Source organism: Ranitomeya imitator, chromosome 6 (assembly GCF_032444005.1).
Source record: "Ranitomeya imitator isolate aRanImi1 chromosome 6, aRanImi1.pri, whole genome shotgun sequence".
In the NCBI taxonomy this organism is placed as follows: domain Eukaryota; kingdom Metazoa; phylum Chordata; class Amphibia; order Anura; family Dendrobatidae; genus Ranitomeya; species Ranitomeya imitator.
The window spans coordinates 41419854-41442598 of NC_091287.1; the positions used below are offsets into that span (position 1 = coordinate 41419854).

A 22745-nucleotide genomic window follows, 5' to 3' on the forward strand; every position below is an offset into this window, starting at 1 on the left:
GCGGTCACATGGGCGGCACGCGACCAATCAGAAGCCGGGACGTCATTCCACAGGTCCTGAAGGCGCGCATTTTGAAGAAAGAAGCCGTGCCGGACGCCGGATCCTCCCGCTGATGTCCAGGGGCCGCCGGAGAGGTGAATATAACAATATTTTTTATTTTAATTCTTTATTTTACACTTCCGATACCGATACCCGATATCACAAAAATATCGGATCTCGGTATCGGAATTCCGATACCGCAAGTATCGGCCGATACCCGATACTTGCGGTATCGGAATGCTCAACACTAATTGCCACACGTCCCATCCGTCGAGCGAAAGATGCGTCGTGCTTTTGCGGACCGTCGGGAGCAAAAAAAGTTACATGTAACGTTTTTTGCTCCTGACGGACTGCTTTTTCCGACCGCGCATGCGCGGCCGGAACTCCGCCCCCACCTCCCCGCACCTTACAATGGGGCAGCGGATGCGCCGGAGAAATGCATCCGCTGCCTCCATTGTGCAGTACGTTAAATGCTAGCGTCGGAATCTCTCCCCGACGCATTGCGACGGGGAGATTCCGACGCTAGTGTGAAAGTAGCCTAACTCCTCTCTTCTTATTAAACGCACATTAACAGTCTACGGGACAAGCTGAGCATGTGTATGGAGGATTTGGAGGAATAGCTGACGGCCACTAAAGGTGTAGGGACATCATAACACAAGTAGAGTATTGACACCTATGAGAAGTGAGGCGTCTACTCGTTCGTACCTCCTGTACAGGTCTTCTTAGCATTGCAAGTATCATGCATCTCATATATTACTCTTTTTTTTTTGTTGTTTTTGCCAAATCATCACTGGATATGATCAGGATAACCATATGTCAGCCATGTGTGTGAAATCAGCTGCATCATCATCATTTGCACCTCAAGCCTTTTCTCATCGTAGCCTCACACACAAGTTTGGAAAGCTGCACTTATTGTGGAAATATCTTTGTCTTAAGGAGATTGTCTCACAAAAAACATATTCCAGCTCCAAGGCAAGTGGAATTATGCCTTATGATAAGCTATCGGACAGCAAAGGACAGGGGCGTAACTACAATAGGTGTAGGGGTTGCAATCACATCAGGGTCCTGGAGCCTAAGGGGCCCAAAAAGCTCCTTTGCCCTACATTATATACCCAATACGATTAAAGATTTGTAATAATTTGGGGCCCCATTGGAGCTTTTGCATTGCGGTCCATGAGCTTTACATTTCACCATCGGCAAAGGGCCCATATATTGTACTTGCATAAGGGTCCTCTTCTGTCTGTGTCCGATCCTGGTGGCCATATTAGTTCACAGAGTAGGTATATTAACGGATACATCATGACCAGTTGGCTTCCTACAGTGAGAGCTTGCATGCTGGGCATAGATTTATTGTGGCAATCTCTGAAGATCCTTGGGACCCCATGAGACATGGTTGAGAAGGTAAGAAAAAAAGAAAAAAAGACAGCTGACAGCACATTAGAAAAAAAGATGCACGCTCCAAGTCCACAGACCCAATTGGACGTAGTATCTCCAAAATAAAATATGGAACAGCATCCAGTCCAGGTGAAAGATTGGAAAAAACTTTATTCCGCCATCGTATGATGGCGGAATAAAGTTTTTTCCAATCTTTCACCTGGACTGGATGCTGTTCCATATTTTATTTTGTGGTAGACACAGTTAAAATAAAATAAGTTGACCCACGGTGTTGGGCAAAAAACGTTGGCCCATATCGATGGTGGTGGGTATTAGTGACGCCACCAGCCTATTGTCAGCTCTTAGTGCGTGGATGCCAACTATAGACCATAATGCCGTATATCATAAATCCAGAAAGACTATTGATGTGTTCATAGGCTTAGAAACAGTAAGGGCTTCTTGAATATTCCATGTAGTTCTGAAATAGATAAATACAAATGTGAGTATTTCTTATCCAACGAAAACATTCCCAAATAATATGTTAATGATTTATAAATTACAAATAAATAATAAATACATAATAATGAATATGTAAAATATACAGTTTGCAAAGTATCTTTTAACATCTTACTGTCCTGACTAATACTGTTATTAATGGGCGCCCATTGTTTTATTTAAAATAATTATAATAATAAAAATAATAATTAATATTATTGGAAAACCCAACAAGCCATATATAAATGTACTTACATTCCACGAGGAACCTTATGTGTGCGGCTCTGGTTGGAGTCTTCTTTGTAATACTGTAGTCTTGCGGATACAAAGTGAATGTGGACACCAGTGTAGTAATAAGGTCACCATTTACCACCAAAGTACACATTATATACATTGCAAAGTTTTGTGTTAATTAAGTTTATTAAAGGAAGTTGCATATAACAATACTTTGCAAGTTAGAATAGTACAGACAGAAACATATCAGGTACCTTTTAACAGTGTCAAGCATTATAATTCAGAAAAGGCATAGTAAAGTTTTCAAAATCAACCCATGAAATAATTTCTTTATCTCCTTAAATATAAAGAGTGCTATTCTAAGAACTTTTCAAAGGAGAATCTGTGAACAATAAACACTTTCTAGAAATCGGGACTAGGAACGTCTTCCCGTTGACTATATAGTAATCTATTACTTTTGGCAATGGGGTTCCTGGCCACTATAGGTCCAATTCTCCAAGACCCATTCTGTTGATTAAAGTTGGTTAATGCTAGGATATGGGTACCAGAATGTTACATTATATAAACTTTGGTGTAAATTAAACCAACTTTATGATTAGTAGAGGAATTTGAAAATGAGTGAAGAGAAGAGAAAAGAGAGAGGAGATGGGGTGGGGAGAGAGGGTAAGTTTCCGGTGTCCTGTCCAACTCAACTTTTAGTTAGTATTAAAGCAAAAATGTTCCACCACCTGAAAAGTAGATACATTAGGGAACCGATAGTATATTTAGTAAATTAACCAAGCCAGGTAGTTAGCTCCTCAGTCTCTCTAAACACTATCCAAGGGGCCCATATATTTAATACTTTATCCAAAGTTCCCGTATCCTGACCCACCAGTTGTTCCATACGAAGGAGATGGTTTAGTTCTGCCACAAGTTCAGAATTTGAAGGAGAAATTGATTGTTTCCAATAACAAGGTATTAGTTTTCATGCAGCTGTCAAAAAATGTCTAAGAAGGCTTTTCTTAAATTTGGCTATGGAGAGATCAGAAATAGACAACAGAGCCACCTCCATTGTGGGTCAGACCTTATGGAGGGATAATTTGTTGTGGAGATCAAAAACAGCTTCCCAAAAACCTCTAATGGGTGGACAAGACCACCAAATATGAGCATACGAACCCCTCTCCTGCCAACACCTCCAACATGTATCTTGGGTAGTAGGGAACATAATGTGAATACCGTCTGGACATCTGTACCAACGAGTCAGCAATTTATAACTCCTCTCTTGGAAATCTGCACATAGTGAAGATCTGAACATGTGGAGGAGACTCTTACTCCTGTCCTCTAATGTCAATGGTTTGTGCAAATCGTTTTCCCACTTCGAGAAGAAAGCTGGAGGATCAGATGTAGACACCTGGTGCTCCTGGAACATTTTATAGAGGAGTGATACCGTGTGTGTTGGAGGGTCCCCATCCAGGCAAGCCGACTCGAATGGAGTAAGAGGTCTAAATAAATCAACCTGTCTGCACAATTTAGTTATATAGCTTCTAATTTGTTCGTAAAAAAGCCACGAGCCGAAGGGAGGTCCTGTCCCCTCAAAGAAGGACTGCATAGGTTTAATAGAAGATTGGGTTATGTAATCATAGACTATCGGATGGCTATCCTTTATCCTTGTGTTTATGTAGGAATATAACTTTATCCAGGCCAGCGGGAAAGTCTGGGTTGTCAAAAATCGGGGTCAGGGGGCCTGGTATGGATGAGATATTAAGCTTTTGTTTGTTGCGTCTAACAAAAAGGGTCAAATTTCTTGTGAGATAGGGCAGGTCCTCCTCCCGATCCTCCATATTTCCCTCTCGTCAGATGTTTATTTTGGGATTTTTCAACATTGCAAAGTTTAATACTTGCAAATTTATGCTTGGAGATTTCACAATGAGATTTTTCTTGAAGGGGTTTTTCTGGATTATGACACATGATGGTGATGTGTAATGTGGCATACTATAATAACTGTGCATCCAACATTGCTGCAAGCTGTGTGCATGGTTGCCAACATTGCCGATTGTGTGCAGGATTGTAAAACGTTTGGTATTAGCAAATTTTCATTATGAGGGCTGTATGTACATGTGTGTGCAGTTATCTCCCAACTAGACAGAGCAAGACACACAGCAGCAAGGATTTAGGAGGCCGAAAGAATGAAACCTTTCCCATCTACCTGTGGACAGGCATGACCTTCCCTGGACCGCCTTAAAGGGCATTTGTCAGTAGGATTAGCCCTCCAAAGCCGTCTTTATCAGCATGTAGGTCATATAAAACTGAATAAAATGATACCTTGATATCTGCAATCCGATAAATGGTTACTGAGAAATCCACATTTGTACTTATATGCAAATGAGATTAAAAGATCTCTGTGCCACGATCTTTTCAGCTCATTTGCATATTCTAAAAACATTAATTTCTCGGGAACCATTCATCGGAACGCAGATATCAAGGTATCATTTTATTCAACTCCCTATGACCTACATGCTGATATATACTGGTTAAGAAGGTTGATCCTACTACTGACAGATGTATTTTAAATAGATTCAGACTAAAGAAAAAAGGAAATCTGTAAAAAAAAAACAAATTTACAAGAGAACCAACCAGATTCGAGCTTCATTTTCTCTGTAATTTCTTGAAAAATAAAAGCAGCAACCAATATTCCATTTAATAATTACTTTAGTCCATTTGAACCTATAGGTAAAAGTTGCTGCATTCTATTTCTCAACACTGAAATAAGATCTTTTAAGGACGGAGAATCTCGGGAAATGTGTTTGTAGGATGGACATAAAAGAGTTTTTACTTTGCCATTAGATATGAGGATGTATTTTTAACACTCAGCATATGCGGTCAGAAATAGCTTTCAGCCTCTCATCCCATGGATAAATTTGCTTAGAGTACAAAAACGGCAAAAATGCAAAGTTGTCAAAGACCTGAATTGTTACAAAGACGAGAAGAACGTTTTATGTTTGCAAAGAAATGTACAAACTTTGAAAATCCACAATACACAGTTATAAGATGTGCAAGTGAGCAAGAGCCTGGGGAGACGTGAGCCTGATAATGGCATCTTTACTCTTTTATACTGAGATTTATGCAATATCTATCACATCTCGGTAAAGGACCACGTAAATAAACAGCAGCACTGTGTGAATCATGCCTTAGTGATGGCATGGCGAATACCCATGGCTCATGACAGATATACCATTGACATGTGCCGCCTTATGGTGTCTCTCTAGGGTACTCTATTACGAAGGCATATGGTCAATATGGGTACAATATGGGTTCGTAGCAGGGGCGTGTTGGCAGATATGCAACAGATACAGGAGGAGTTTACACTTTTCTGATAGTAGATGGCGATGATGTTAATGGTATATGCTTAGTTGAATGTAATGCATATACTTGTTGTACTTTGGTTTCAATTTCTCTCTGGTAAAAGGTTCCTCAGACTTCCTGTTATGCTGTATTAAGAAGCTGATGCATGTACCTCCTATTCTGTGAAGATGAAAGTTGAATTACCCCATTTAATCTACTCTCACAAGTTTCTTCTGCGACGAAACTATGCAACAGGGCGGACATATCATTGGTGCAACCTTGACCCAAGCGATAAGGGGGCCCATTTCTACTTCCAAAACAGATGAAATTGTGCATTATGATGAGCTCTGGGACCATGCAATTGCGTTATGATGAGATGTATGCAAAGGCATAACTTGAAGCTAATGGACCTCTATGCAAAGGCTCCCATAGATCCCCCAATTATTGCAGATCTTTAATAGTATTAGTCTTTTCATGTAGGCCATAGGGACTTTTTTGGCTCCGTGGGCTTCAGGGCCCTGGTGCGATTGCAACCCCTGCACCTATTGCAGGTATGTCTTTGGATGCGTGCATGACATTACAAGAGCCTACAAATGAAAAGAGGTGCTAGGGATGTCAGAAGGTGGTAAGAGGTTCGTAAGGCTATGGTGTGGTGGCCACGTACTACTGATGTGGCAGCTGAACCAGGGTCCTATGAATATTTCTGTTCAACTCTACTGTATACTCAACACCATTCTTATAGGAGATATTGCAATAAAAAAAATTCACCTGTTCTTGTGTTGTCTTCTTTCAGGATTTCAGCTCCAGAGGGCATCGATTCTCATTAAGGAGTTCTTACCTGCAATGCTCCATGGGAAAAAAAGTTTGCAAAGTAGCTCTCCTCCATAGGGAAGAGAGCTGTCTATAGTGCCACTTACTGGAGATAGCTAAACTATAAGTCAATGCCAGATCCTCGAAGGAGAAATCTGCCTCATCATGCTTGTCTCATATATCTAGACAATCAGACAAACTTACTGGTTGGAACTTTAGGAAAGCGCGGTAATAATTGCTGAGATCCTGCTGGTGATATTGGATGCCAACTCGCTGCATTTGAACCTGACACACAGTCACATTTACATTACCCTCGCATACCCGCTCTACAAACACTGCACACCAACACTGCCGCACGCCACACATTTTATAGGGATCGCACTAGCACATACGTTACTAATCTGCTCTTGGGTCTTTTTGAGTCGCTGGAGTTCGGGTGTGTCTGTGACAATGCTGAAGCCTCGGCCTTTACTTTCTTCAAAGTCTCTTTTATATTTTACCTACAAAAGAAGGGAACAACTGTCAGCAATATATTACTTACTACACATGAATGATTCACATATGACTTATACACCAGTCTATTAAAAGAGAATCTGTCAGCAGTTTTTTTTTTATTTAATCTGCGAGCAGCATGATGTAGGTGAAGAGACTCTGATTCCAGTGATGTCTCACTTACTGGGCTGCTTGGTGCAGTTTAGATACAATCACTGTGCTTTCTGCTGCAGATGTAACAGTGGGCAGTGTTACAGAACCCCCCAGCACCAAGAATGTTATGCAGTATATGTATGTATAATAGTTTCCATGTGAAATGCATCAGTCCATAGGCTGTGCCCCTGGACAAGATATTCTCTTTCTGTCCTCCCCCCACCTTTGTAATTCCCACAGTAAATATTGGCAGGCTCCGGCCCCCTGCGGCTATTATAATGTAGGTCTGGCCTGCTGTGTTCCTATTGGCCTGCCCTGTGTATCTGTGTTATATATTCTGTGTGCTGTAAATAAAGGTTGTTCTTAGACTGGAAATACATGGAGAAGCAGTCAGCTTTTATATGCTCTCATGTAATCAAGAAATTCCTGCCAGCGTCCTTCATTCAGAATCCAGCAAAAGCAGAGTGGACTTCCTGAAACACGGGGTGGTACTGAAAGAGGTACTACAGCACAGTAGACCCCGTTACAGGCAGAATGCTGAGTTGTGTAGAACGCCGCCCGCATACCTGATTGGCAGCTTCCTGTGTATAATGTCAGTAAGCTGCCAATCAGTAGTGAGGACGGGGTTATACAGATTAGCCTGACTGGTTTGCATGCGAGAGCTAGTCCCACAGTGATAATCTCCTGCAGATAAAACCCTGATTGTATTGAAACTACAGCCTAATTAGTGACATATGAATTGAACCTGGAATCAGGTTCTCTTGCTCTATATTATGCAGCTCTCAGGTAACATACAAGAAAATCATCAGCACAACTTAACAATAATATGAAAGTCCATTATTTATTAATCAAGGAAGAAATATGTATTCTATAAGACATGGGATTGCTAGACACACCCTGAAATAAAGCCATCAGAACAATCCAGTGATCACCATGGGCCTTTCATCAGAAACTTTTGTGATCAGCTGATATTACTAGGGTAATTAAGTTAAATATGTCCAATTTCTTCTGCAACTTACTTTTAGGCTATGTTCACACTTTGCGGATTCCACTGCGGATTTTTCCGCAGCAGAATTCCAAAATCCGCAGTGAAAACCCGTCGCGGTTTTTACTGCGGATTTATCGCGGTTTTTTACTGCGGTTTCTTCTGCGGATTTTCATCTGCAGTTTCCTATTGGAGCAGGTGAAAATCCGCAGAAAAGAAGTGACATGCTGCGGAATGTAATCCGCAGCGTTTCCGCGCGGATTTTTCTGCAGCATGGGCACAGCGTTTTTTGTTTCCCATAGGTTTACATTGTACTGTAAACTCATGGGAAACTGCTGCGGATCCGCAGCGGTCAAATCCGCTGCGGATCCGCAGCAAAATCCGCAAAGTGTGAACATAGCCTCAAGCTTTGCTGTGTAGACTGGGGCAGAATAGCAAGAGCAGACTCTGTAAGCATCTCCTCAGTCACTCTCCCCAGCGCACCAATCATTTTCCGAAGACTCCATAATTTGATGGATTATGATTCATGCCTAAGTATGCGATTTGCCACATTCCGACTAGACGTGTCTATGCAAGTGTATTGACATGTCTAGTTGGCATGTGACAGCATGTATGCAAATTGCAAACTTGTGCACACAGGGAGGATTTACAAATCTGTTGTCACATAGAGCGACTGCATACTTGTAGCCTAAGGCCGGACAATCCCTTTAATTGCTTGGCCACGCCAAGGGTGCACTGAGCAACTGTACTTGATTTTAACAGACATTCTGTGCTGACCGACTCCCTTTAAGTTTATCCTAGAACAGTAAAGTGTCCGATGTCAAGATGATACTTCCCAGAATAAATCAGCAAGGAATACTGGGAGATTTCAGCTCTGAATCCTGCAGATGTTTAAATGCAGCTCCAGAAAATAAAACAGTCTGTAACTCAGAATTAGCACCAGAATAAGTATTTACAAAGTTATCCGACTTTGTTATTAATGAATTGTATATACAAATTTGGAAAAAGGCATTGAAAAGTGGACAACAAATGTGCAATTTGTGGTGATTTGTCCTAAAGTTTTGTGAAAAATTATATAAAGAACGAATCACAGATTTTTCAGCAATGTCAGATTATTTAGTAATTTGTGCCACCGTGAATATGAAAAACAATCATTGCAGGAGGCAAATTTGGTCCTGGGATTAGCTGCGCTCTGATGAGGATCATGTGAAGCAGTGAGTTCATTGTGGACGCACGCCGAATATTTAATACATCTAAATATATAGTATACGTGGCAAGCACAGCACTGCCATGATGACTGTGAATCACTCATATTGTCAGACATAAGCTCTTTTCCTTCCAAGGAATAATACATAGCGCTTCAAAACATATGTGGCGTATTATGTCACTGTAACAAAGCGGTATGGCAGCTTTAATGGGGATCTTCAATGAGTTTACATTAATAGCCAGGGACAACCTGACAATGTCTGATCTGTGGTCGGGGGGTCTAATTTCTGGGAGCCCAGCTGATCAGCAGAATAGAGGACCTGTAGTGTTTGCATCCCGTAATTAAAGTGCCTGGCACAGCAATGTATCTGGCTATGTCAGCTAGGTCATCTCTACGACGCTCAGCCCATTCCTCTAATGCGTTTTTGTTTTTATATCACAGTAAAATAGTTAAGAGATAATTTTTACCCAAAAATTATCAAACACACTGTACATGTGAACACAGCCTATAACTAAGCAGATTAACCATTCAACTAGAACGACGATCCCTGTGTGTCTTTAGGCTCTGGTCACATTTCTATTCCAAGTTTCCATTTGTCTGGAGGTACCTAATTGACCGTTATGAGGTCCATCTGGTTGCCATTTTTTTTATATATTTTTTTTATTTTTTTCTTATAAAAAGAAAAATTTCTGCATGGAGGACTTTTCTCTTTTACAAAACAATTCAATAGGGGTTGGGGGCTGCGCTGCTTCCATTTTTGTGGAAATTCAAAAACTGAAAAGTGGGGCGTGCAATATTATTCGGCCCCTTTACTTTCAGAGCAGAAAACTCACTCCAGAAGTTCATTGTGGATCTCTGAATGATCCAATGTTGTCCTAAATGCCTAATGATGATAAATATAATCCACCTGTGTGTAATCAAGTCTCCGTATAAATGCACCTGCTCTGTAATAGTCTCAGGGTTGTTTGAAGCACAGGGAGCATCATGAAGACCAAGGAACACAACAGGCAGGTCCGTGATACTGTTGTGGAGAAGTTTAACCCCTTAATGACCGCCAATACGTCTTTTAACTGACCTGAGATATGAGAGAATAGCATCCCCATACAGATGACAATCCATCATCTGTCGGCTGTACACTATAGCTGACAACTTGCTGTACCAGCCACGATCAGTATTTGCACCATCTAAATCTGTTTAACCCCTTAGATGCTGCTGTCAATAGTGACTACATAATTATAAATGGTTAACAGAGTGTGGGGGCTTCTTCTTTGTCACAATTGGTGCCCTCAGATCATGATTTTGTTGTCCTGATGTTTGCGATGGCAATTCATGACCAAATAGCGGCCTTAGAGTCTGCCGGCTATAGTAATCTGTTTAGAAGTTACCAACATTTAGGTGGTAAAAATACACATTTTCATTTCTGTCATACCACTTTGCATTAATTCCTGTAAAGCACCTGAAGGGTTAATAAACTACCTGACAGCAGTTTTCAATATGTCAGGGGGTGCTGTTTTTAAAATGGTATCACGTTTGTGGGTTTCCCAATATATGGGACCCCTAAAGTCACTTCAAACATGGATAAGTCCCTAAAAAAATACATTTTGTAAATTTCTTTGAAAAAATGAAAAATTGCTGCTACATTTTTAAACCTCCTAAAATGCTAACACAATAAAATAACATTTTACAAATGGTGCTGATGTAAAGCCGACATGTGGGAAATGTTATTTATTAATGGTTTGCTGTTGTATGACTATCTGGATTAAAGGGATAATCATTCAAATTTAGAAAATTGCTAATTTTTTAACATTTTTCTCAAATTTTTGATATTTTTTATAAATAAACACAAAAAATGTTGAACAAAATTTACCATTATCATAAAGTATAATGTGTCACGAAAAAACAGTCTCAAAATCACTGGGATTTGTTGAAGCATTGCAGAGTTATTACCACATAAAGTGACACTGGTCAGATTTCAAAAATTTGGCTCGGTCACTAAGGGGTTAAAGCTGGATTTGGATACAAAATTATTTCCAAAACTTTAAAGGGAAGGTGCCGCGTTTTAATATTGTAAAAAAAAAAAAAAAAAAAACCTCTTTAATTCCTTATTTTTATAAGTTATTTTCAAGTGCATAGTATTTATTGTTTTTTTTTTTTATTTATTTTTTTTTCTGCCACTGGGCGCCGCCATTTTCATTTGCAGGACTGTAAGTGTAGCTGCACGACACTTACAGTCTTCACATACGGCAGCCCTGGACATAGACATCTGTAGTCGGGAGCCGACCCCATAGCTAGTAATGCATTATAAGCTTCTCTGCTCTGATGTGGCCACGCCCCCTGGGCTGTCTCCACATCACAGCAGAGGCAGGAGATCGGCGCCATCTTGCTTCAGCCTACAGTGGAGTGTACCTGTGAGCTGCTCCACTGTGACTGAGCTGTGCTGTTGGAGGGGCAGCTCCATCTGTCTCCCCTCACACTGTCAGCGGCCGTTCCCTGTCCTCTGCTGCCTGGTGTGTGGCTGAATCTCTAGAATCGCTAGAGAATCTGAAGTGCTGGGGTCTGATGTTCTCTTATCAGGAGCTGCAGAGAGGTAACAGAGGGGGATGGGGGAGGCTCTGTGCTGCACGACCTCTCACTGCAGCTCCTCACAGGACATCAGACCCTGCATCTATCACTATACTGTGCTGAGCCATGTATCTAATCCTCTCCTGTGTGATAGTGTCTGCTGAGCAGTGTATCTAATCCTATCCTGTGCTGACCTGTGTATCTAATCCTGTGGAATACTGACTGCTGAGCCGTGTATCTAATCCTCTCCTGTGTGATAGTGTCTGCTGAGCCGTGTATCTAATCCTCTCCTGTGTGATACTGTCTGGTGAGCCGTGTATCTAATCCTCTCCTGTGTGATAGTGTCTGCTGAGCCGTGTATCTAATCCTATCCTGTGCTGACCTGTGTATCTAATCCTGTGGAATACTGACTGCTGAGCCGTGTATCTAATCCTCTCCTGTGTGATAGTGTCTGCTGAGCCGTGTATCTAATCCTCTCCTGTGTGATACTGTCTGGTGAGCTGTGTATCTAATCCTCTCCTGTGTGATAGTGTCTGCTGAGCCGTGTATCTAATCCTATCCTGTGCTGACCTGTGTATCTAATCCTGTGGAATACTGACTGCTGAGCCGTGTATCTAATCCTCTCCTGTGTGATACTGTCTGGTGAGCCGTGTATCTAATCCTCTCCTGTGTGATAGTGTCTGCTGAGCCGTGTATCTAATCCTATCCTGTGCTGACTTGTGTATCTAATCCTGTGGAATAAAGACTGCTGAGCCGTGTATCTAATCCTCTCCTGTGTGATAGTGTCTGCTGAGCCGTGTATCTAATCCTCTCCTGTGTGATACTGTCTGGTGAGCTGTGTATCTAATCCTCTCCTGTGTGATAGTGTCTGCTGAGCCGTGTATCTAATCCTATCCTGTGCTGACCTGTGTATCTAATCCTGTGGAATACTGACTGCTGAGCCGTGTATCTAATCCTCTCCTGTGTGATACTGTCTGGTGAGCCGTGTATCTAATCCTCTCCTGTGTGATAGTGTCTGCTGAGCCGTGTATCTAATCCTCTCCTGTGTGATACTGACTGCTGAGCCGTGTATCTAATCCTCTCCTGTGTGATACTGTCTGCTGAGCCGTGTATCTAATCCTCTCCTGTGTAATACTGTCTGGTGAGCCGTGTATCTAATCCTCTCCTGTGTGATACTGCCTGCTGAGCCGTGTATCTAATCCTCTCCTGTGTAATACTGTCTGGTGAACCGTGTATCTAATCCACTTCTATGCACTCCGCTCCCCCCTGCATATCTTTACCCATTGCACACACAACTCAATGCGGCGATAACAGGAGCTGCGGGCGTCATGCTGTATTATGGCATTACGTGAGATCTATATGACGGTGTTATGTGATCTGTATGGTGGTATTATGCTTGATCAGTATTGTGAGAATTAGATGGTGGTCTTGTGTGTGATCTATATGGCGGTATTATGTGAGAACACTGGCAGCATTATGTGTGATCTATATGGCGGTATTATGTGAGAACACTATGGCAGCATTATGTGTGATCTATATGGCGGTATTATGTGAGAACACTATGGCAGTATTATGTGTGATCTATATGGCGGTATTATGTGAGAACACTATGGCATTATTATGTGTGATCTATATGGCAGTATGGGAGAACACTGGCGGTATTATGTGTGATCTATATGGCGGTATGTGAGAACATTGGCGGTATTATGTGTGATCTATATGGTGGTATTATGTGAGAACTGTATGACAGTATTGTGTGATCTATTTGATAGTATTGTGTGTGATCTATATGGCGGTATTATGTGACAACACTATGGCAGTATTATCTTCAGAAAGCGGACCCATTCTATGGTGGTTCTGGCTGAGCACCTGCACGCGGGTCTGGGGTAATAGAGGGTAAAGCATGACCTCCAGTTAGGTGCAGTCAGGGGAAGGCTGGTGAGGTAGCTGAAGAGAGGGGTCTCATTTTTATCGTTACTATATGGCTACATTTCCTTCCCAGCGTCACCCCGGACTGCGCCTGTCGCCTCGCTTTCAAACATCGCCAGGACAGGATGGAGAAGACAGGATCTGAGGAGGGGAATGGGGTCTGCATGCAAAGTCTGGATCAGACCAGGCCATCAATCCGCAGAAATGTTTCCTGGATTTCTGTGGAGCAGACGGTCCATCCATGTGTATAAAAGACAGCGCTCTATGTACAATCCCTGGCTGCTCCGCACACCAAACAAGGGGCCCCCATAGACCAGCACACTGCTCTCCTGAAATACTCTGTGCTGCTGTCACCCTGCTCCCTCCACCACATATCTCCCAGAATCCTTGCTGCCTGCCATCCTCGGTGACCGTAGACTTGTCAGTATAAGGCTGCTATCACACTAGCATCGGTACAGGCCCATCGCAGTGCGTCGTTCCGACGTGGGCAGCGGAAGCAGTCTTACGACACTTCCGCTGCCCCATTGTTAGGTCTGGGGAGGATGGGGCGGAGTTTCGGCCGTGCATGCGCGGTCAAAAATGGCGGACTCGATGCACAAACGTTACATGTAACTTTTTTTGTGGCGCCGGTCCACCAAAACATGATGCAACCGTCGCACGACAGTTACGACGTGTGGCAATACGTCGCAATGCGTGGGTAATGTTAGTCTATGGGGAAAAAACGCCAACAACGCTAGTGTGAAAGTAGCCTAAGGCTGCCTTCACACTATCAGTATTTGGTCAGTATTTTACCTCAGTATTTGTAGCTAAAACCAGGAGTGGGTGATAAATGCAGAAGTGGTGACGTGTTTCTATTATACTTTTCCTCTATTTGTTCCACTCCTGGTTTTGGCTTACAAATACTAATGTAAAATACTGACCAAATACTGATAGTGTGACGGCAGCCATACTCTGCAGTCACCAACAAAATGGCTGCTCACTGGGTTCCTGAATATCATCCTCTCTAATCCCTTAGCAAACACCAAGAAGGGGAGGAGAGGAGACATCACACACGTCAGCAGACTCCGCCCATAATTACTGCAGTGCAGTAATGTGAGCTATTTGTACACTAGGTTTTTCTGAAATTTCAGCAGCTGCTCCCCCTAGTGTTGAAAAGTGGAAATTCCAAAACTTTTCAAATTATTTTTCATATTTTACTAAATTATAAACAAATGATAATATTTAAGAAAATGTAATCATTAATTCTTTACATTTTTACAATTTCTGAAAAAAATTTTTTTTTGATGGCACCTTCCCTTTAACTCCTTAGTGACAGAGCCAATTTGGTACTTAATGACCGAGCCAATTTTTGCAATTCTGACCACTGTCACTTTATGAGGTTATAACTCTGGAACGCTTCAACGGATCCCGCTGATTCTGAGATTGTTTTTTCGTGACATATTGTACTTCATGTTAGTGGTAACATTTCTTCGATATTACTTGCGATTATTTATGAAAAAAACGGAAATATGGCGAAAATTTTTAAAATTTTGCAATTTTCAAACTTTGTATTTTTATGCCCTTAAATCAGAGAGATATGTCACGAAAAATAGTTAATAAATAACATTTCCCACATGTCTACTTTACATCAGCACAATTTTGGAAACAAAATTTTTTTTTGTTAGGGAGTTATAAGGGTTAAAAGTTGACCAGCAATTTCTCATTTTTACAACACCATTTTTTTTTTAGGGACCACATCACATTTGAAGTCATTTTGAGGGGTCTATATGATAGAAAATAATGAAGTGTGACACCATTCTAAAAACTACACCCCTCAAGGTTCTCAAAACCACATTCAAGAAGTTTATTAACCCTTTACGTGCTTCACAGGAACTGAAACAATGTGGAAGGAAAAAATGAACATTTAACTTTTTTTAGCAAACATCTTAATTCAGAACCATTTTTTTTATTTTCACAAGTGTAAAAACAGAAATGTAACCATAAATTTTGTTATGCAATTTCTCCTGAATACTCCAATACCCCATATGTGGGGGTAAACCACTGTTAGGGCGCACCGCAGAACTTAGAAGTGAAGGAGCGCCGTTTTACTTTTTCAATGTTGAATTGGCTGGAATTGAGATTGGATGCCATGTCGCGTTTGGAGAGCCCCTGATGTACCTAAACAGTGGAAACCCCCCACAAGTGACACCATTTTGGAAACTAGACCCCTTAAGGAACTTATCTAGATGTGTGGTGAGCACTTTGAACCCCCAAGTGCTTCACAGAAGTTTATAACGTAGAGCCGTGAAAATAAAAAAATCGCTTTTGTTTACACAAAAATGATCTTTTTGCCCACAAATTCTTATTTTCACAAGGGTAACAGGAGAAATTAGACCACAAAAGTTGTTGTGCGATTTCTCCTGAATACGTCGATACCCCATATGTGAGGGTAAACCACTGTTTGGGCGCACCGCAGAGCTTGGAAGTGAAGGAGCGCCGTTTTACTTTTTCAATGTAGAATTGGCTGGAATTGAGATTGGACGCCATGTCGCGTTTGGAGAGCCCCTGATGTGCCTAAACAGTGGAAACCCCCCACAAGTGACACCATTTTGGAAACTAGACCCCTTAAGGAACTTATCTAGATGTGTGGTGAGCACTTTGAACCCCCATGTGCTTCACAGAAGTTTATAACTTAGAGCCGTGAAAAAAAAAAAAATCGCATTTTTTCTACAAAAATGATCTTTTTGCCCACAAATTTTTATTTTCACAAGGGTAACAGGAGAAATTAGACCACAAAAGTTGTTGTGCAATTTCTCCTGAGTACGCTGATACCCAATATGTGGGGGTAAACCACTGTTAGGGCGCACCGCAGAGCTTGGAAAAGGAGTGCCGTTTTACTTTTTCAATGTAGAATTGGCTGGAATTGAGATCGGACGCCATGTCGCGTTTGGAGAGCCCCTGATGTGCCTAAACAGTAGAAATCCCCCACAAGTGACCCCATTTTGGAAACTAGACCCCCCATGGAACTTATCTATATGTGTGGTGAGAACCTTGAATGCCCAAGTGCTTCACAGAAGTTTATAATGCAGAGCCGTGAAAATAAAAAATATTTTTTTTTCCACAAAAAAGATATTGTAGCCCCCAAGTTTTTATTTTTACAAGGGTAACAAGAGAAATTGGACCCCAAAAGTTGTTGTCCAATTTGTCTTGAGTATGCTGGTACCCCATATGTGGGGGTAAACCACTGTTTGGGCGCACGGCAGAGCTCGGAAGGAAGGAGCGCCGTTTTGGAATGCAGACTTTGATAGAATGGTCTGCGGGTATTATGTTGCATTTGCAGAGCCCCTGATGTACCTAACCAGTAGAAACCCTCCACAAGTGACCCCATTTTGGAAACTAGACCCCCAAGGAACTTATCTAGATGTGTGGTGAGAACTTTGAATGCCCAAGTGCTTCACAGAAGTTTAGAATGCAGAGTCGTGAAAATAAAAAATATTTTTTTTTTCACAAAAAAGATTTTGTAGCCCCCAAGTTTTTATTTTCACAAGGGTAACAGGAGAAATTGGACTGCAATAGTTGTTGTCCAATTTATCCCGAGTACGCTGATGTGCCATATGTGGGGGTAAACCACTGTTTGGGCGCACGGCAGAGCTCGGAAGGGAAGGAGCGCCTTTTTGGAATGCAGACTTTGATAGAATGGTCTGTGGGCATTATGTTGCGATTGCAGAGCCCCTGATATACCTAAACTGTAGTAACCCCCCACAAGTGACCCCATTTTGGAAACTAGACCCCCCAAGGAACTTATCTAGATGTGTGGTGAGAACTTTGAATGCCCAAGTGCTTCACAGAAGTTTAGAATGCAGAGTCGTGAAAATAAAAAATATTTTTTTTTTTCACAAAAAAGATTTTGTAGCCCCCAAGTTTTTATTTTCACAAGGGTAACAAGAGAAATTGGACCCCAGAAGTTGTTGTCCAATTTATCCCGAGTACGCTGATGCTCCATATGTGGGGGTAACCCACTGTTTGGGCGCACGGCAGAGCTCAGAAGGGTGGGAGCACCATTTGACTTTTTGAGCGCAAAATTGGCTGTCGTGTTTGGAGACCCCCTGATGTACCTAAACAGTGGAAACCCCCCAATTCTAGCTCCAACCCCTAACCCTAATCCCAACCTGATCCATAATCCTAATCACTAACCCTAACCATAATCACAACCCTTACCCCAAAACAACCCTAATGTCAACCCTAACCATAACCCTAATCAAAACCCTAAATCCAACACACCCCTAATCCTAATCTCAACCCTAACCTCAAACCTAACCCTAATCCCAATACACCCCTAATCACAACCCTAACCTTAACCCTAATCCCAAACCTAACCCTAATGCCAACCCTAACCCTAATACCAACCCTAATCCAAACCCTAAACCTAATCCCAGCTCTAACCCTAACTTTAGCTCCAACCCTAGCCCTAACTTTAGCCCCAACCCTAACCCTAGCCCTAAGGCTACTTTCACACTTGCGTTGTTTGGCATTCCGTCGCAATCTGTCGTTTTGGACAAGAAACGGATCCTGCAAATGTGCCCGCAAGATGCGTTTTTTGCCCATAGTATTGCCGACGGATCGTGACGGATGGCCACACGTCGCGTCCGTCGTGCACTGGATCAGTTGTGTTTTGGCGGAGCGTCGGCACAAAAAAACGTTCAATGAAACGTTTTTTTGTACGTCGCATCCGCCATTTCTGACCGCGCATGCGTGGCCGTAACTCCGCCCCCTCCTCCCCAGGACATAGATTGGGCAGCGGATGCGTTGAAAAACTACAGCTGCTGCCCACGTTGTGCACAATTTTCACAACGTGCGTCGGTATGTCGGGCCGACGCATTGCGACGGCCCCGTACCGACGTAAGTGTGAAAGAAGCCTAACCCTAAATTTAGCCCCAACCCTAACCCTAAATTTAGCCCCAACCCCAACCCTAGCCCTAACCCTAGCCCTAACCCTACCCCTAACCCTAGCCCTACCCCTAACCTAACCCTACCCCTAACCTAACCTAACCCTACCCCTAACCCTAACCTAACCCTACCCCTAACCTAACCCTAGCCGTAACCCTACCCCTACCCCTAACCTAACCCTACCCCTAACCTAACCCTAGCCGTAACCCTACCCCTAACCTAACCCTACCCCTAACCCTACCCCTAACCCTACCCCTAGCCCTACCCCTAACCCTACCCCTAATTTTAGCCCTAACCGCTGTTCTCCTGCCGGCCGGCAGATGGAGACAGATGGCGGGCGCACTGGGCATGCGTCCGCCATGTTCTTCTGCCGGCGGCCAGGAGGAGCAGCAAGAGGATCCAGGGACCTAGGTGAGTATGCTAGGGTCCCCGAATCCCCCCATTTCTCTGTCCTCTGATGTGCGATCACATCAGAGGACAGAGAATTACACTTTACTTCTTTTTTTTTTTTGCGGTCGCCGGTAAACAGTTAATTACCGGCGATCGCAAAACAGGGGTCGCTAAAACCGACCCCCGATCATGCTCTTTGGGGTCTCGGCTACCCCAGGCAGCCGAGACCCCAAAGATTCTCCCGGTGCCGGCCGGCGGGCGCACTGCGCATGCGCCTGCCATTTTGAAGATGGCGGCGCCCACCGGGAGACACGAGGAGCATCGGGGGAGCTAGGTGAGTATTGGGGGGCCACCTGGGACCCCTTTTCTCTGTCCTCCGATGTGCGATCACATCAGAGGACAGAGAAATTAAAGAGATCGCTTTTTTTTTTTTTTTTTGCGATCGCCGGTAAACGGTTAATTACCGGCGATCGCAAATGCGGGGAGGGTTAAAAACCCCCCGAATCATGTTCTCTGGGGTCTCGGCTACCCTCGGCAGCCGAGACCCCGGAGAAAATCGGCCTGTGGGGGGCGCTATACACTTTTTCCACAGCGCCGTTAATTAACGGCGCTGTGGTTTAAGTACCCTTAGCGGCCGCCGTTAAAAGGCGTATCGGCGGTCGCTAAGGGGTTAAACATCCCAAGGAGCACTGTGCAAGCGATCATATTGAAATGGAAGGAGTATCACACCACTGCAAATCTACCAAGACCCGGCCGTCCCTCTAAACTTTCTTCTCAAACAATGAGAAGACTGATCAGAGATGCAGCCAAGAGGCCCATGATCACTCTGGATGAACTGCAGAGATCTACAGCTGAGGTGGGACAGTCTGTTCATAGGACAACAATCAGTCGTACACTGCACAAATCTGGCCTTTATAGAAGAGTGGCAAGAAAGCAAGCCATTTCTCAAATATATCGATAAAAAGTGGCTTTTAAAGTTTGCAACAAGCCACCTGGGAGACACACAAAACATGTGGAAAAAGGTGCTCTGGTCAGATGAAACCAAAATCGAACTTTTTGGCAACAATGCCAAACGATATGTTTGGCATAAAGGCAACACAGCTCATCACCCTGAACACACCATCCCCACTGTCAAACATGGTGGTGGCAGCATCATGGTTTGGGCCTGCTTTTCTTCAGCAGGGACAGGGAAGATGGTTGAAATTGATGGGAAGATGGATGGAGCCAAATCCAGGACCATTCTTGAAGAAAACCTGTTGGAGTCTGCAAAAGACCTGAGACTGGGATGGAAATTTGTCTTCCAACAAGACAATGATCCCAAACATAAAGCAAAATCTACAATGGAATGCTTCACAAACAAACGTATCCAGGTGTTAGAATGATCAAGTCAAAGTCCAGACCACAATTTAATTGAGAATCTGTGGAAAGAGCAGAAAACTGCTGTTCACAAACGATCTCCATCAAACCTCACTGAGCTCGAGCTGTTTGCCAAGGAAGAATGGGCAAGAATTTCAGTCTCTCCATGTACAAAACTGATAGAGACATACCCCAAGCGACTTGCAGCTGTAATCGCAGCAAAAGGTGGCGCAACAAAATATTAAGTTAAAGGGGCCGAATAATATTGCACACCCCACTTTTCAGTTTTTGAATTTCCACAAAAATTTTAAATAACCAATAAATTTCGTTCAACTTCACAATTGTGTTCCATTTGTTGTTGATTCTTCACCAAAAATTTACATTTGGTATCTTTATGTTTGAAGCATGATATGTGGGAAAAGGTTGAAAAGTTCCAGGGAGCAGAATACTTTCACAAGGCACTGTATATATGAACATTTATTCCATTTGTTTGTTTCTCAAACAGAACAAACAAACAAAATATCCAAACGGGCAGGTGTAAAAATTCCCATAATGGCATCATTCCATTTTTCTGTCTGTCGGGAGTATTCGAAATAATGTCTGGACTTTCTTAATTATGTCATGTACAGTTATATGAAAAAGTTTGGGCACCCCTATTAATCTTAAGCTTAATGTTTTATAAAAAATTGTTTTTTTTGCAACAGCTATTTCAGTTTCATATATCTAATAACTGTTGGACACTAATGTTTCTGCCTTGAAATGAGGTTTATTGTACTAACAGAAAATGTGCAATCTGCATTCAAACAAAATTTGGCAGGTGCATAAGTATGGGCACCTTTATCATTTTCTTCTTTTAAATACTCCTACCTTCTTTTTACTGACTTACTAAAGCACTTTTTTTGGTTTTCTAACCTCACTGAGCTTTGAACTTCAAAGGTGTATGCAATCATGAGAAAAGCTACTTAAAGTAGCCACTTGCAAGTTGTTCTCCTGTTTGAATCTCCTCTGAAGAGTGGCATCATGGGCTCCTCAAAACAACTGTCTAATGATCTGAAAACAAAGATTATTCAACACAGTTGTTCAGGGGAAGGATACAAAAAGCTGTCTCAGAGATTTAACCTTTCAATTTCCACTGTGAGGAACATAGTAAGGAAATGGAAGAACACAGGTACAGTTCTTGTTAAGGCCAGAAGTGGCAGGCCAAGAAAAACATCAGAAAGGCAGAGAAGAAGAATGGGGAGATTAGTCAAGGACAATCCTCAGACCACCTCCAGAGAGCTGCAGCATCAACTTGCTGCAGATGGTGTCACTGTGCATCGGTCAACTATACAACGCACTTTGCACAAGGAGAAGCTGTATGGGAGAGTGAGGCGAAAGAAGCCGTTTCTGCAAGCACGCCACAAACAGAGTCGGCTGAGGTATGCAAAAGCACATTTGGAGAAGCCAATTTCTTTTTTGGAAGAAGGTCCTGTGGACTGATGAAGCCAAGATTGAGTTGTTTAGTCATACAAAAAGGCGTTATGCATGGCGGCCAAAAAACACAGCATTCCAAGAAAAACACTTGCTACCCACAGTAAAATTTGGTGGAGGTTCCATCGTGCTTTGGGGCTGTGTGGCCAATGCCGGCACCAGGAATCTTGTTAAAGTTGAGGGACGCATGGATTCCTCTCAGTATCAGCAGATTCTTGACAATAATGTTCATGAATCAGTGACAAAGTTGAAGTTACGCAGGGGATGGATCTTTCAGCAAGACAATGATCCAAAACACCGCTCCAAATCTACTCAGGCATTCATGCAGAGGAACAATTACACTGTTCTGGAATGGCCATCCCAGTCCCCAGACCTGAATATCATTGAACATCTGTGGGATCATTTGAAGAGGGCTGTCCATGCTCGGCAACCATCAAACTTAACTGACCTGGAATTGTTTTCTAAAGAGGAATGGTCAAAAATACCTTCATCCAGGATCCAGGAACTCATTAAAAGCTACAGGAAGCGACTAGAGGCTGTTATTTTTGCAAAAAGGAGGATGTACTAAATATTAATGTTACTTTTCTGGTGGGGTGCCCATACTTATGCACCTGTCAAATTTAGTTTGAATGCAGATTGCACATTTTCTGTTAGTACAATAAACCTCATTTCAAGGCAGAAACATTACTGTGTCCAACAGTTATTAGATATATGAAACTGAAATAGCTGTTGCAAAAAAACAATTTTTATAAAACATTAAGCTTAAGATTAATAAGGGTGCCCAAACTTTTTCATATAACTGTATTTTTGTCTTCCTGCTGATGATAAATGACTTCATGGAGGAGTTCAGAACTCTTGCAATTTTTTTCAATGGTGTAAATCATATTTTCTAAAACATACGCCGTCACCAGAAAGGAAGGGTGGCATATCCTTTTCTATTTTTATAGTGTAGGGAGAGTCTGAATGACTTCATTCCTGCACCAATGAGCCATAACGTGACAG

General features: G+C 42.5%; 1 protein-coding gene across 2 annotated transcripts in view; it reads right to left on the reverse strand.

Annotated features, from left to right (window-relative positions):
• NEBL (nebulette) overlaps positions 1-22745 on the reverse strand; it is a 227040-nt gene that overhangs the window by 116533 nt on the left and 87762 nt on the right. For both annotated transcript variants that reach the window (XM_069729537.1, XM_069729539.1), the window contains exon 4: positions 6666-6773. In XM_069729537.1, the coding sequence (XP_069585638.1) occupies positions 6666-6773 (108 nt within the window). The remainder of the gene's footprint in view (positions 1-6665; positions 6774-22745) is intronic.